Here is a 12,270-nt window from a genome sequence, read left to right on the forward strand (position 1 = left end):
TCCAGTCTTAACTTCTCTCAACGTGTCCGTGTTGATATTTAAGTCATTAAACCAACAAACTGAGATTTACACACACTGACGGTGATTTACTGAACACACAAGAGACTAAACCTGCGTGTGTTTGTCTGTGTGACGGTTTGTGGACTTCAGACTGCAGAGCGCCTCTCTGTTTGTCCAACCGAGGTTTTATTTTTGCAGGATGATTGACAGCTCGTCTGATCTCAGCCAATCACAGCTTTCGACTGCAACAAACACACAAACAGCTGATCCATCAGAGTTTTATAGTTTTATTTTGGAAGAAAATCAACAAACATAAATAATCAGAAGGAAAGACGAGAAGAACAGAACTGAGCTCGTCATGTTTATAAAGGTTGAAATACTTTGACATTTGATTTTTCTTAGTTTAAAAAGTCGATCTGTGGCAGAAATGTTTAATTTGACTGAAATATTTCCAGTTTCCTGCTGAGTTTGAGAGCACTGCTGGGAAAAAGTCACCATATTCTTATATAATATATTGTTTCAAGAGTAAAGTCATAATTTTGAAAGAAAAAGTTTTTTTAATACCAATATAATACCTAATTTATAGTATTATATTGTTTTTAGATTTTGATTATGCTGCTATGGTTATAGTTGGTCTTTAGATAAAAACATTATATTACAAAATAATAAGCTATAATTTATATATACATATAATAGTGCAGTTTACTCAGAAATCATTTAACAGGTATTTTATTTAATTTAAATGTTCTCACTCATAAGATAAGTTTGACCTGTTTACTATCACAGAGGACTGTCCGTGTAACTGTGGCCCTTAGAAATTACATTCTGACTGGTCCTAAACCAGTATATAAACTGAAACGTTATGTTTTAGATCCAGTGCTAATTTTATTTTAAATATTTTACAAATAAATCTGCACACAGCTCTCCAAAACTGAAGGAACATCAGTGACATGATCGGTTTCAGACATGAAACGTCCCCGAGTTCATCAACAAACACAAATATGAATTAATGACAAAATAACAAAACAAACTGAGTTTCTGCAGAAAGATGATTTACAGGTTTCTCAGTTTAATATATTTGTAAATCTTGTTTTTTTTGTAATAAACTAAATCAACAGTTTGGTGTTACTAAACCTTTTATAGTAGAAAAACTATGAATCCAAACACTAGAATAATAATTTCCACGTTTGTATCTTTGTGCTCAGCGTCTGTAAATAAACAATCTGTTGAGTTTATTTGTTTCTGCAGGGAAACAAAATGTCAACAAATACAACCAGAAAGACACAAATCTGCATCGTATATACAGACATGAAGTGTCTGTGTGGAAACCATCGACCGTCGTGACTCCCGTCTGCTTCCTGTAAACTCGTCCTGGGGAAGCCGAATGGTGCAGGGACGCCGCAGCTTCTTCCTGTTCTCTGCACATCTGTACATTTATACATGTTTACATGTTAGGAGCGTTTTTTTTTTCCCCCATCAGTCCCGTGGTTTCAGCGTCCTAGATGGAACCTCCTCGGCCGTCGTCGCCGCCGCCGCCCGGCCCGCCTCGAGTCCTCAGGTCGTGCCAGAACTTAACGAAGGGCTCACGGTTCTTCCAGATCAACTCGTGACCGAACAGGATGTACCAGCTGCAGCAGAGACGGAGCAGAGGACGAATATTTATACATTGTTTCTGTATTTATATGATGTGTTTGCATGTTTTTCTGAGTTCATCTTAAATCTCAGTTTAACAGCTGGACACACCTGCTGGATTTATGACATCACAACTAAGTTGGAGCCAATCGTGGTCCAGGATTCAGTTTACACAAGTGTGATGTGGAAACTTGAAGCCTCCAGTGAACAAACACTGAGGATGAACTTCACAGTGAAGGAGGAAACATCTGGTGTCCAGCAGGAAAACTTTAGAAACCAACAATATTTACATATTCTGGGGTTTTACATGATGGACGAGACGATGATGATGATATTTGGTATTTTTATGTCTGAAAACATGTCTGGAGGATCTTTAATGTAAAAGATGAGTAGAGCTGCAACTAATGATTGTTTCCATTATCAACTGAACTGCTGATTATTGTCGCTGATTAATTGTTTAATCCATAAAACATCAGAAAACAGTAAAAAAAACGTCTTTCATAGCGTCCTACAGTCTTCAAATGTCCTGTTTTGTCCGACAATTATTTAGTTTTAGATTCATTTTCATTTGATTGACTAATCCTTTCATTCACTAATTGTTGCGTATGATTTATCTATCGATGTAATTGATTTGTTCATTCCTCATTTGGCACAGCTTGTTTCACCGTTGTATCAATTGATAATTTCAGTGCTAATATCCTCTGAAGTTTGATATCATGTTTTTGTCGTTAATTAACCAGCTTCACCGGGATATGATTACTGCAGTGTGAATCATTCGGGATGTTTTTACCTGCAGAGGTCTCCTCCTCTCCAGAACAAACGTACACGCAGATTAAAATCGTTAAAAATACTAATTAAAGCTGTTTCACCTAAAAAAATCAATATTTCTCCGACGATGTTTGGTGACCACCGGACTTCCTGGAGGGGCTGTTAGCCGAGCTGCTGCTAACGTTTGTCCAGTTTATTTCTCTGATAACTTAAGATCCAGACGTCCAATGACTAAAATCCTTCTTCCTGCTAAAAGATATAGTTAAAAACCACCTAAATTTATCATGAAAATGTGGCTTAAAACTGAATAAAAGTCCATTTATAACAGTTTGTGTGGAACAACCACAACGCCGATGTATTATCTTGTATGTGTGTAAGTTACTCTTTGGTAGACGCCATTGTAGTGGACAAACACAGCGCCGCCGTATGCATCTGGTGCGTGTTTACTCTTTGGTAGAGGAGGTATGACGTCATCGACAGGCGACCAAATGAAACGGTCCGTTACTTTGATTAAATTACAGATTTCTCTGGGTTTGAAAATTGTTGGAAACATTTGGGATAATGTAAGTACACAACTCAACAACATATATAACATAGGTCTAGTTGTTTGTAGACATTTTAATGTGGAATAATTACATATTATAGCTTTAATGAATCACATTTCTGTCGTTATTCACTGTAAATATAACTTACATTCCAAACATGGCTCCTCCTAAATGAGCAGCGTGATCAAAAAACTTCCATCCCAGCACCAGACCGGCTGTATCCATGGCAACGATGGCCTTCAGAGCCTGGAGAGAGACGGAGATACAGAAGATCAGTCACACAGTAGGATGACGTCTACGTTAAGCCGGCTAAATTCTAAAACGTCGTTTTCAAGCTAAACCGACCAAATCGGGTAATTCTCCTCCTACTGGGCGTGTATGGAGGACAGACGGGCAAGACAGCCACAGAAAACCAGCGAAGAAGAAACGGTATAATGTTTCCTGACATTTAGTTTATTGCAGCAGATTCCAACAGTTTGAGCAGAGAAAGGTGGTCGATACGTTTAACTCTAAACAAGCTGTCAGAGTCGACAAGACTCGCATGAAGCCGTTCGCCATTATTAATGTGTTTCTTCTTCTTCCTCTTCCAGTGAAACGCCGTGTTACTGTCAGCGATATGACGGCGTTTCTACAAAGCTCCGTTTTCCCTGAACTGGAACAAAACGGAGAGAAGAAGATGCCTTTATGGATTTAGCCGGCTTAGTGTGGACACACAGACAGACAGACAGACAGACAGGTAGACCAGGTGGACTAGGTGGACCAGGTGAGGTGAGTCTTACGTTGGCAGCAGTGAAGGTGAACATGGGGAGGAAGATAATGGCCAGTTTGGCTTCTGGCATTTTGGTGCAAACAGCAGCCAGGACGGTCATGATGGCTCCAGACTGAAAACACACACACACACACACACACACACACACACACAGAAGATGTGCTTATTGAGCTAAAACTGACGTCATCTCGTATCTGATCGATTTATGTTAGCTGGTCAGAAACAGGAAACGATGTTTGAGCTCATTTTAAAGCCACAGAGTTTATTCTAACACTGTAAAATGTCTAAAACACCAAACATCTGACTCATTATTCTATAACAACCTCATTTAGACGATCAAACGTGTTTATTTATGTATAACAGTGTATAACATCTGTATATCCAGTATTTCATGAGTAAAAATATACAATTTTTTGCAACAGCATTTTGTTTTTTCTTATTTTTGACCCCAGTAATCATCTTGTGACCCCCCAGGGGCCCTGACCCTGAGGTTGAGGACCACTGCTGCACATGTCTACATATTCTGTTGTTGCAGCTGCAGAATAAAAGCTGAAGACGGTTGTTGCTTACCGCTCCCAGAGACGGGCCGAACCTCCCTGTGGCCATCTTACACACATAACTGGCAAACGTAGAAATAACACCTGGACAAACAGAACGACGTCAGTGTTTGTGCTTTTATATAATCAGCTGCTGATGGTCAGCTGGCGCTTTAAGGTCCAGTACCTGCAGACAGGTAGACGGCCATGAACTGCTCTCTGCCCAGCATGGAGACGGCGCTGGTGGAGAAGCTCCAGAGGACGTACATGTTGGCCGCCATGTGGAAGAAGGAGAAGTGACTGAAGGTGGAGAGCAACATGGGAGAGCAGAGAGTCTCTGCAGGAACGCAGACGACAAAAAAACAACAACAACACGTCAGCACCACATAAACAACAACAGGTACAGTGTTTACAGAACTTTCAGGGCTTTAAAACACCTGATTTCTCTGTCAAAACCACAACTCTGCCTCCTTTAGAACTGCAATGATTAGTTGATTCAAATATTAGCCAATCACCAGAAAATTACCAACTATTTGCATCATCGATTAATCGATAAATCGATTAAACCTCAGTTAAACCGGGTTTAAGTTAAACCTCAGTTAAACTGGGTTTAAGTTAAACCTCAGTTAAACCTGGTGTAAGTTAAACCTCAGTCTAACCGGGTTTAAGTTAAACCTCAGTAAAACTGGGTTTAAGTTAAACCTGGTTTAAGTTAAACCTCAGTTAAACCTGGTTTAAGTTAAACCTCAGTTAAACCTGGTTTAAGTTAAACCTCAGTTAAACCTGGTTTAAGTTAAACCTCAGTTAAACCTGGTTTAAGTTAAACCTCAGTTAAACCTGGTTTAAGTTAAAACTCAGTTAAACCGGGTTTAAGTTAAACTTTAGTTAAACCAAGTTTAAGTTAAACCTCAGTTAAACCAGGTTTAAGTTAAACCTTAGTTAAACCGGGTTTAAGTTAAACCTCAGTTAAACCGGGTTTCAGTTAAACCTTAGTTAAACCGGGTTTCAGTTAAACCTTAGTTAAACCGGGTTTCAGTTAAACCTCAGTTAAACCGGGTTTCAGTTAAACCTTAGTTAAACCGGGTTTCAGTTAAACCTCAGTTAAACCTGGTTTAAGTTAAACCTCAGTTAAACCTGGTTTAAGTTAAACCTCAGTTAAACCTGGTTTAAGTTAAACCTCAGTTAAACCTGGTTTAAGTTAAAACTCAGTTAAACCGGGTTTAAGTTAAACTTTAGTTAAACCAAGTTTAAGTTAAACCTCAGTTAAACCAGGTTTAAGTTAAACCTTAGTTAAACCGGGTTTAAGTTAAACCTCAGTTAAACCCGGTTTCAGTTAAACCTTAGTTAAACCGGGTTTCAGTTAAACCTTAGTTAAACCGGGTTTCAGTTAAACCTCAGTTAAACCGGGTTTCAGTTAAACCTTAGTTAAACCGGGTTTCAGTTAAACCTTAGTTAAACCGGGTTTAAGTTAAACCTCAGTTAAACCGGGTTTAAGTTAAAACTCAGTTAAACCTGGTTTAAGTTAAACCGGGTTTAAGTTAAACCTTAGTTAAACCGGGTTTAAGTTAAAACTCAGTTAAACCGGGTTTAAGTTAAACCTCAGTTAAACCGGGTTTAAGTTAAACCTCAGTTAAACCGGGTTTCAGTTAAACCTCAGTTAAACCGGGTTTCAGTTAAACCTCAGTTAAACCGGGTTTAAGTTAAACCTCAGTTAAACCGGGTTTCAGTTAAACCTCAGTTAAACCGGGTTTAAGTTAAAACTCAGTTAAACCGGGTTTAAGTTAAACCTCAGTTAGACCGGGTTTCAGTTAAACCTCAGTTAAACCGGGTTTAAGTTAAACCTCAGTTAAACCGGGTTTAAGTTAAACTTCAGTTAAACCGGGTTTAAGTTAAACCTCAGTTAAACCGGGTTTAAGTTAAACCTCAGTTAAACCGGGTTTAAGTTAAACCTCAGTTAAACCGGGTTTAAGTTAAACCTCAGTTAAACCGGGTTTAAGTTAAAACTCAGTTAAACCGGGTTTAAGTTAAACCTCAGTTAAACCTGGTTTAAGTTAAACCTCAGTTAAACCTCAGTTAAAACAGGTTTAAGTTAAACCTCAGTTAAAACAGGTTTAAGTTAAACCTCAGTTAAACCTGGTTTAAGTTAAACCTCAGTTAAACCGGGTTTAAGTTAAACCTCAGTTAAACCGGGTTTAAGTTAAACCTCAGTTAAACCGGGTTTAAGTTAAACCTCAGTTAAACCAGGTTTAAGTTAAACCTCAGTTAAACCGGGTTTCAGTTAAACCTCAGTTAAACCTGGTTTAAGTTAAACCTCAGGTACAGGTACCTCTAGTTGTGTTCAGGTGATCTCTACCAGACAAAGCAGCTGGTTTAAACTAAACTACAGATGCAGTTAAACTGCGGCCCTTCAGGACGCAGCAGTTTAATGAGCAGTGAGGTTTAAGACATCGTGATGATGTTTGAAACAGAACTTTAAACCAAACTTAAACCTGAAAATGCGGCTAATTTAATCACAAAGCAACAGCTGAAGAGAATTCGCAGCCTGTGTTGTTTGTAACTGCAGCAGCAGACGGACTCACTGGAGGCGGGATTAGCAGTGAAGTATTTAATCATGAAGCGCTGCAGCGACGGGACTCTCCAACAGCAGAACACGACGGCGTTAGCAGCAATGATCCCTGGGAAAAAAAAAAAAACACAGAGAGAAACAGAACATTCAGGATTATCAGAATGAAACTGCAGGTCTGCTCCGGATTCTAGATGTTAAGATGTTTGTTTAGTTTTGTCAGCTGTTGGTTTCAGAGCTCCAGCTGACCGTAGAGTCAGACTGAAGCGTCATTTTTGTGTTTTGTATGAATCTAAATGTAAAATGTGTCAGATATGTTGAAAATATTCTACAGAATCTATAATTCTGATACAGTTATGAAGCTGCTGCTGCTGCTGTCCATCACACAGAATAATCAGAAAACAAACAACATACTGATCTTTAATGGTTTTTTTTCAGTTAGTATAGAGGAAATAAACATACTTAACCGTTTTATACTAACAGGAAGTGAACATTAGAAAGCTGCTGCAGACAAAATGTTTTTCTAAAAAATGTATTTCTTGTTTTCTGTTGTGTTCCTGCAGCTGTTTCACCATCAACCACGACTTCCTTTGTGCAATGCATTGTGGGAGAACACTGTCCATCAACAGCAGCATCAAAAATCTGATTTTTTTTTTTTAGTCTGCATACTGTTTTGAACAGACTGAAAACCTGCAGAGAGTCAGTGTGGAGTCTCACCTGTGACCGTCCGCTGACCTTCACTCAAGCTGTTCCACCATTGGTTCATCTGAAACACAAACAGCCAATCAGGGCTCAGGCATGACTGCAGGTGGAGGAGACGCTGTGATAAACTTTCAGTTCATCTTCTCACAGTTTTACGTGCTGACAGAGACCTTTAACATCTGGATTCAGACACTACAAGCTGTATGAAACATGTTTATTCGTCTGTATTGTTTGTTTAGTTTATTTACCACACAGAGCTGTTGATTCAGGTCAGCGTACGTGTGTGTCAGGTGTAAATAACACACATGTTCACTATCATGAAATCAGAATAAAGAGCTTCACTGTTGTGAAGAAACATCACAACCTAAAATGATTTTAGCAGTCGAGCGTTTCATGTTGAATGACAGCTGACACTCTTGAGGGGTTTGTAAGAGACTGGTCACCGCTGGTCACCGCTGGTCACCGCTGGTCAGGAGTTAGAAGTATGGAGGTAACCAATATAACAGTTTAAGTTCATACAAACAGCATTTTATAAATGCACCAGGTTGTGAATACTGCTGATTTTTGTTTGTTTTTTTTTCTTTCTGTATTTGTGTTTGCTCTCGTGTCTTGTCTTAATTGTAGGTATTTATAATGTATTATGTTGTTGAAAATTAATTTTAATTAATTAAAAAAAAAACAAAAGTAAGAAATACCTTGAAATATGTTCTGTAAATGCTTTTCCATTTGTTATCATCAAGGTGCCTGTTAACATCATCAACTCTGGTTTATTAAAAAACTATTTTCTGACACTTTTGATGAAAAATAAAAGCAGTTTGATCACAGACGCTGAGAAGCAGCAGTTTGATGTGTCAGAACACTGAAACTAAACGCTGTTTAAAACTGGACCGAAAAAATATTTAAGGTCTTTAATTTGGTTAAAATACTTTTCCAGGACGTTTTCATGTATTTGAAGTGAAATCACCTTTTAAAGGACGAGTTCACAATTCCTCAAGTGTGTCTTAAAACGACAGTCAGGAGCCCAAATGATCAGTGAAACATGTTTTTCTTGCTGTAATAATTCCTCCTGTTCTTCCATTGAAAGCACATTTGAAGAATCTTTTAAAACACCCGACTGTTGTTTTAAGACACACTGGAAAAAATAAGAGCCCGTCCTTTAAAATCTGTTAAAACCGTCATGCATTTAACAAATGAATCAACGAATCGACTGCAGTTATTTCAACAAACTGCTTCCATGTTTAACGTGGAGATCTTACAGGTTATAAATAAAGATTCACAGACATTCTGGAGGATTTCTGAACACCTGAACCCGACACACCGACTTTCCAACAGATTTCTGGATGAAACGGAGTCTCGTGTCTCTTCGCTCACCTCTTTGCGGAAGTCTCCTCGTTTCTGAGGTCGCAGCTTCTCCAGCCAATCGGCTCTGACCTCGTCGAAGTAGCTCTGGACTCGAGACTTCAGAGACTCGTACTGCCAGATGGCCGCTGAGCCGAAGGAGCAGCCTGTAAACTGACATGAAGTTAGCACCTGTCTGTGACCTCAGGACGCTGCGGCAGGTGAAGCGTGTGTGTGTGTGTGCGGCGGCGGCGGCACCTACCCCCACGGTGAAGACCAGCGGCCGGATGAGCCGGCTGAACGCCCGGGGCGAGCTGGGAGGAGCCCGCTGCTCATAGTGGGGGGTGGAGGTCTTTTGGTGGACTGTGTCGTAGCGGGCGGGTCCCAGATCCTCCTCCACCTTCTTAGATTCTGGTTTCCTGGCGGCCTTCCTGAAACCACATCTCTGCTGGAAGCTGTGGTTCCACCTGCAGCAACAGAGACGAGCAGCTGAGCAGGTCTGGAGTCCCGATCAATGACTGGTCGATTAACTGGAAACTACTTTGTTAATCTGATCATCGTTTCTGTCATTTTACAAGCAGAAATGTGAGATTTTCTCTGGTTTCAGCTTCTCAAATGTGACGATTTTCTGTTTTTCTTTGTCAATAAATTAAAAATCTTTATGTTTTGGATTGTTGGTCATTAAAAACAAGCAAATTAAAGACATCAATGTTGACTCTGAGAAATTGTGAAGGCTACTTTTTAACTATTTTAGAAAATGATGCGTATAGACCAAAGGACTAATTGATTAATCAGGAAAATAATCAACAGATTTAAAGCTGCAATGATTAGTTGATTAATCGTTTATTTGGCAACTATTAAATGAATACTGCGGTGAATATTTTCTGGTTTCTTTAGTCTCTACGACAGTAAACTGAATATCTTTGAGTTGTGGACAAAATAAGACATTTGAGGACGTCATGTTGGGCTTCAGGGGACACTGATCCACATTTGACACGATTTTATGGACCAAACAACTAATCAATTAATCCAGAAAATAATCACCAGATGAAATGATGATGAGAATAATCGTTAGTTGCAGCCGTTTGTATCATGATGCTAGGCTACTGTGTTAGCAGCTGATATTTAGGTTAGATCACCATGGTAACCTATGCTGCCCCAGACAGACTACTGACCAATCAGATCAACGGAAAAAAGTAAACTCCAGACTTTCTTTCTGGTTGATAGGAGCTCTAAGTTTCCCAGTATGAACCACACATAGAACAGAGAACAAGTTTTTCTGCAATAAAATACAAATATTACATTTCTTTCTTTTAAAATGTTTTGCTGATTCAAAATAGTTATTAATATTTATTCGTTTCCCAAACTCTCTCCCGACTACTGAACAGAGCTTTATAATACCCCCCCATCCCGACCATTCCCCTCCTCGTGCATAAACCGTATCCAGTAGGCGTGTCCTGTAGTAAAGTAGGCGTGTCATATAATAAAGTGGGCGTGTCGTGTAGATGCTGTGGTCCACAGATGGAGATACTTGACTAAGTCCTGAGGGCACAGCAGTGTCCCTTTAACACCACAACATCCAGAAAATGAGGATTTTTATGTAAACTGCAGTTTTGTTTAAACACAAAAACTGTACGAAAAGAAGATAATAATTCACTCTAACGATGCAGAAAAACAATACAATAAGATGGATTTTTCATGCAGGATTTTTACTTGTAATGGAGTATTTTTACGTTGCTGTATTAGTACTTTTACTGAAGTAAAGGATCTGAGTACTTCTTTCACCGCTGATCTGATCTGTGTCATTTACAGACAAACAGCAGTTAGCTCTGTTAGCCAGCTAGCTAACACTCAGTTAAATCTAACTGTCCTTGAAGCTAACGAAGCTAACTCCAGCATCGGACGTCAGTCTGTCCGTCGGCCGGAGAAGGCTGCCTCCCTCCGGCTGCGGTCACTGACCTGCCTCCCCTCACGGAGCTCCGTAAAACATCTTCTCCGGTCAGTCTGAGCAGGACGGAGCAGCTCCTCCACGCCATGTTGGAGCCCAGTGACCCCGGCACGGCGTTCATTACCGGGTCAACAGAGCTCCGAGGAGCGACGGAGGTCTCACACCGGAAGCGATATTTCTTTCCTAGGATGGCGAAGTCATGACCAGCTCTAGTCTGCCTCTGATTGGCTGATCCTGATATTCTTACCCACCAATCCCACTCCTCATATCTAAATCTAACCAACCCGAACAACGAAAGTAACGAGTACGAGCCAATCAGAGGCAGAGTAGGCCGGGTCATGACTTCGCCGTCCTAGGAAAAAAAAAATAGCACACCGGAAGAAACGAGACAGACACCGCACACACAACTTCCGTCCATGACCTTCAAAGTAAAATAAAATCAGAGCAAATCAATTCTAGGAAGAAACTGTTACTAAAAATAAAACAGGAAACACTATTAATGATCGATCAGTGTCAGCCTTCACAGTTTACAATCAATACATGTTCAGTTTGAAAAGTTTGTTATTTCAAAGCACATACAGGTTAAAGTTATTTTTTTTTACATATTTTATTCAAGTATTGCATCTAAACAAGGCAGGTTTATTACACCACATTTCAACAACAAGGCAATTCATTTCAGTGCTTTACATAAAACATAAAAGGCATCAAGACTAAATGTAATAGAAACCCAAGACATTACAAAGAGACATTTAAATACATTTAAAAAGAGTTAAATAGAATATAAAAATAAGCTAAAATAGAATAAGACATAAAACAGGAGAATAAGTTACAGTGCATATTATTCAAAGGCCTCAAATTTGATTTAATAAAAGGCAGCAACCATGAATCTAAATTAAAGTCCCTTTACTCAAAAACCTGTGTTTCTTCTTGTTCCTTCAGGTGGATGTTTGTTCTCTTCTCGGAGTTTGTTTTCACCTTCATCTGCTGAAGGAGGAAAGTTTCTCTGAGCTCCATGAAAATCTGATTTTAAGTAGCGGGCCAACAGGTATGATTTGTGACATCACAACTAGTTTGGAGCCAATCGTGGTTCAATATGCAACTGACAAAACTGTGATGTGGAAACTTGAAGCCTCACTTAACCGTGAAGGAGGAGACATCTGCTGTCCAGCTGTTAAACTTCTGAAATTAAATATATTTACAGATTTATAGACTATGGAATTTTTAATGAGGGAGAAGGAAAAGATGTAATTTTAAAGATTTTTACAAGCTAATTGAACTTTTTTGTGGATATCAGACACACATTATTATTAAAGTAGGTTGTTTTATATACATCTTAAAACGTGCGGAGGGAATCTTTAAATTCAAATAAAAGTTAAATAAAATTAGAAATTTAAGATTTAATTTTAGGTCCACTATATATTATATAGATAAAATAACAGTCACAGTCAAAGAGAGTATTTTGGACAAAT

General features: G+C 39.0%; 1 protein-coding gene across 1 annotated transcript; it reads right to left on the reverse strand.

The window, feature by feature from the left end:
- Window positions 1–271: 271 nt before the first annotated feature.
- On the reverse strand, window positions 272–11,156 carry LOC122984508 (presenilins-associated rhomboid-like protein, mitochondrial). Its single transcript, XM_044354999.1, has 10 exons — window positions 10,813–11,156; window positions 9,116–9,320; window positions 8,887–9,027; window positions 7,531–7,579; window positions 6,830–6,925; window positions 4,438–4,587; window positions 4,285–4,355; window positions 3,725–3,826; window positions 3,094–3,191; window positions 272–1,628 (listed from the first exon to the last, which is right to left on the reverse strand). The coding sequence occupies exons 1-10, from the start codon at window positions 11,139–11,141 to the stop codon at window positions 1,499–1,501; spliced, it is 1,371 nt and encodes a 456-aa protein (XP_044210934.1). The 5' UTR covers window positions 11,142–11,156; the 3' UTR covers window positions 272–1,498.
- Window positions 11,157–12,270: the final 1,114 nt, after the last annotated feature.

Source organism: Thunnus albacares, chromosome 6 (assembly GCF_914725855.1).
Source record: "Thunnus albacares chromosome 6, fThuAlb1.1, whole genome shotgun sequence".
Lineage (NCBI taxonomy): Eukaryota > Metazoa > Chordata > Actinopteri > Scombriformes > Scombridae > Thunnus > Thunnus albacares.

Coding starts and splice junctions, on each gene's coding strand:
- LOC122984508 (XM_044354999.1), bottom strand. CDS start 11,141: ATGACCCGGCCTACTCTGCCTCTGATTGGCTCGTACTCGTTACTTTCG. Junction 7,580..8,886: donor GAGGAGACTTCCGCAAAGAG/GTGAGCGAAGAG, acceptor TTTGTGTTTCAG/ATGAACCAATGGTGGAACAG. Junction 4,356..4,437: donor GGCCGTCTACCTGTCTGCAG/GTACTGGACCTT, acceptor CTGTTTGTCCAG/GTGTTATTTCTACGTTTGCC.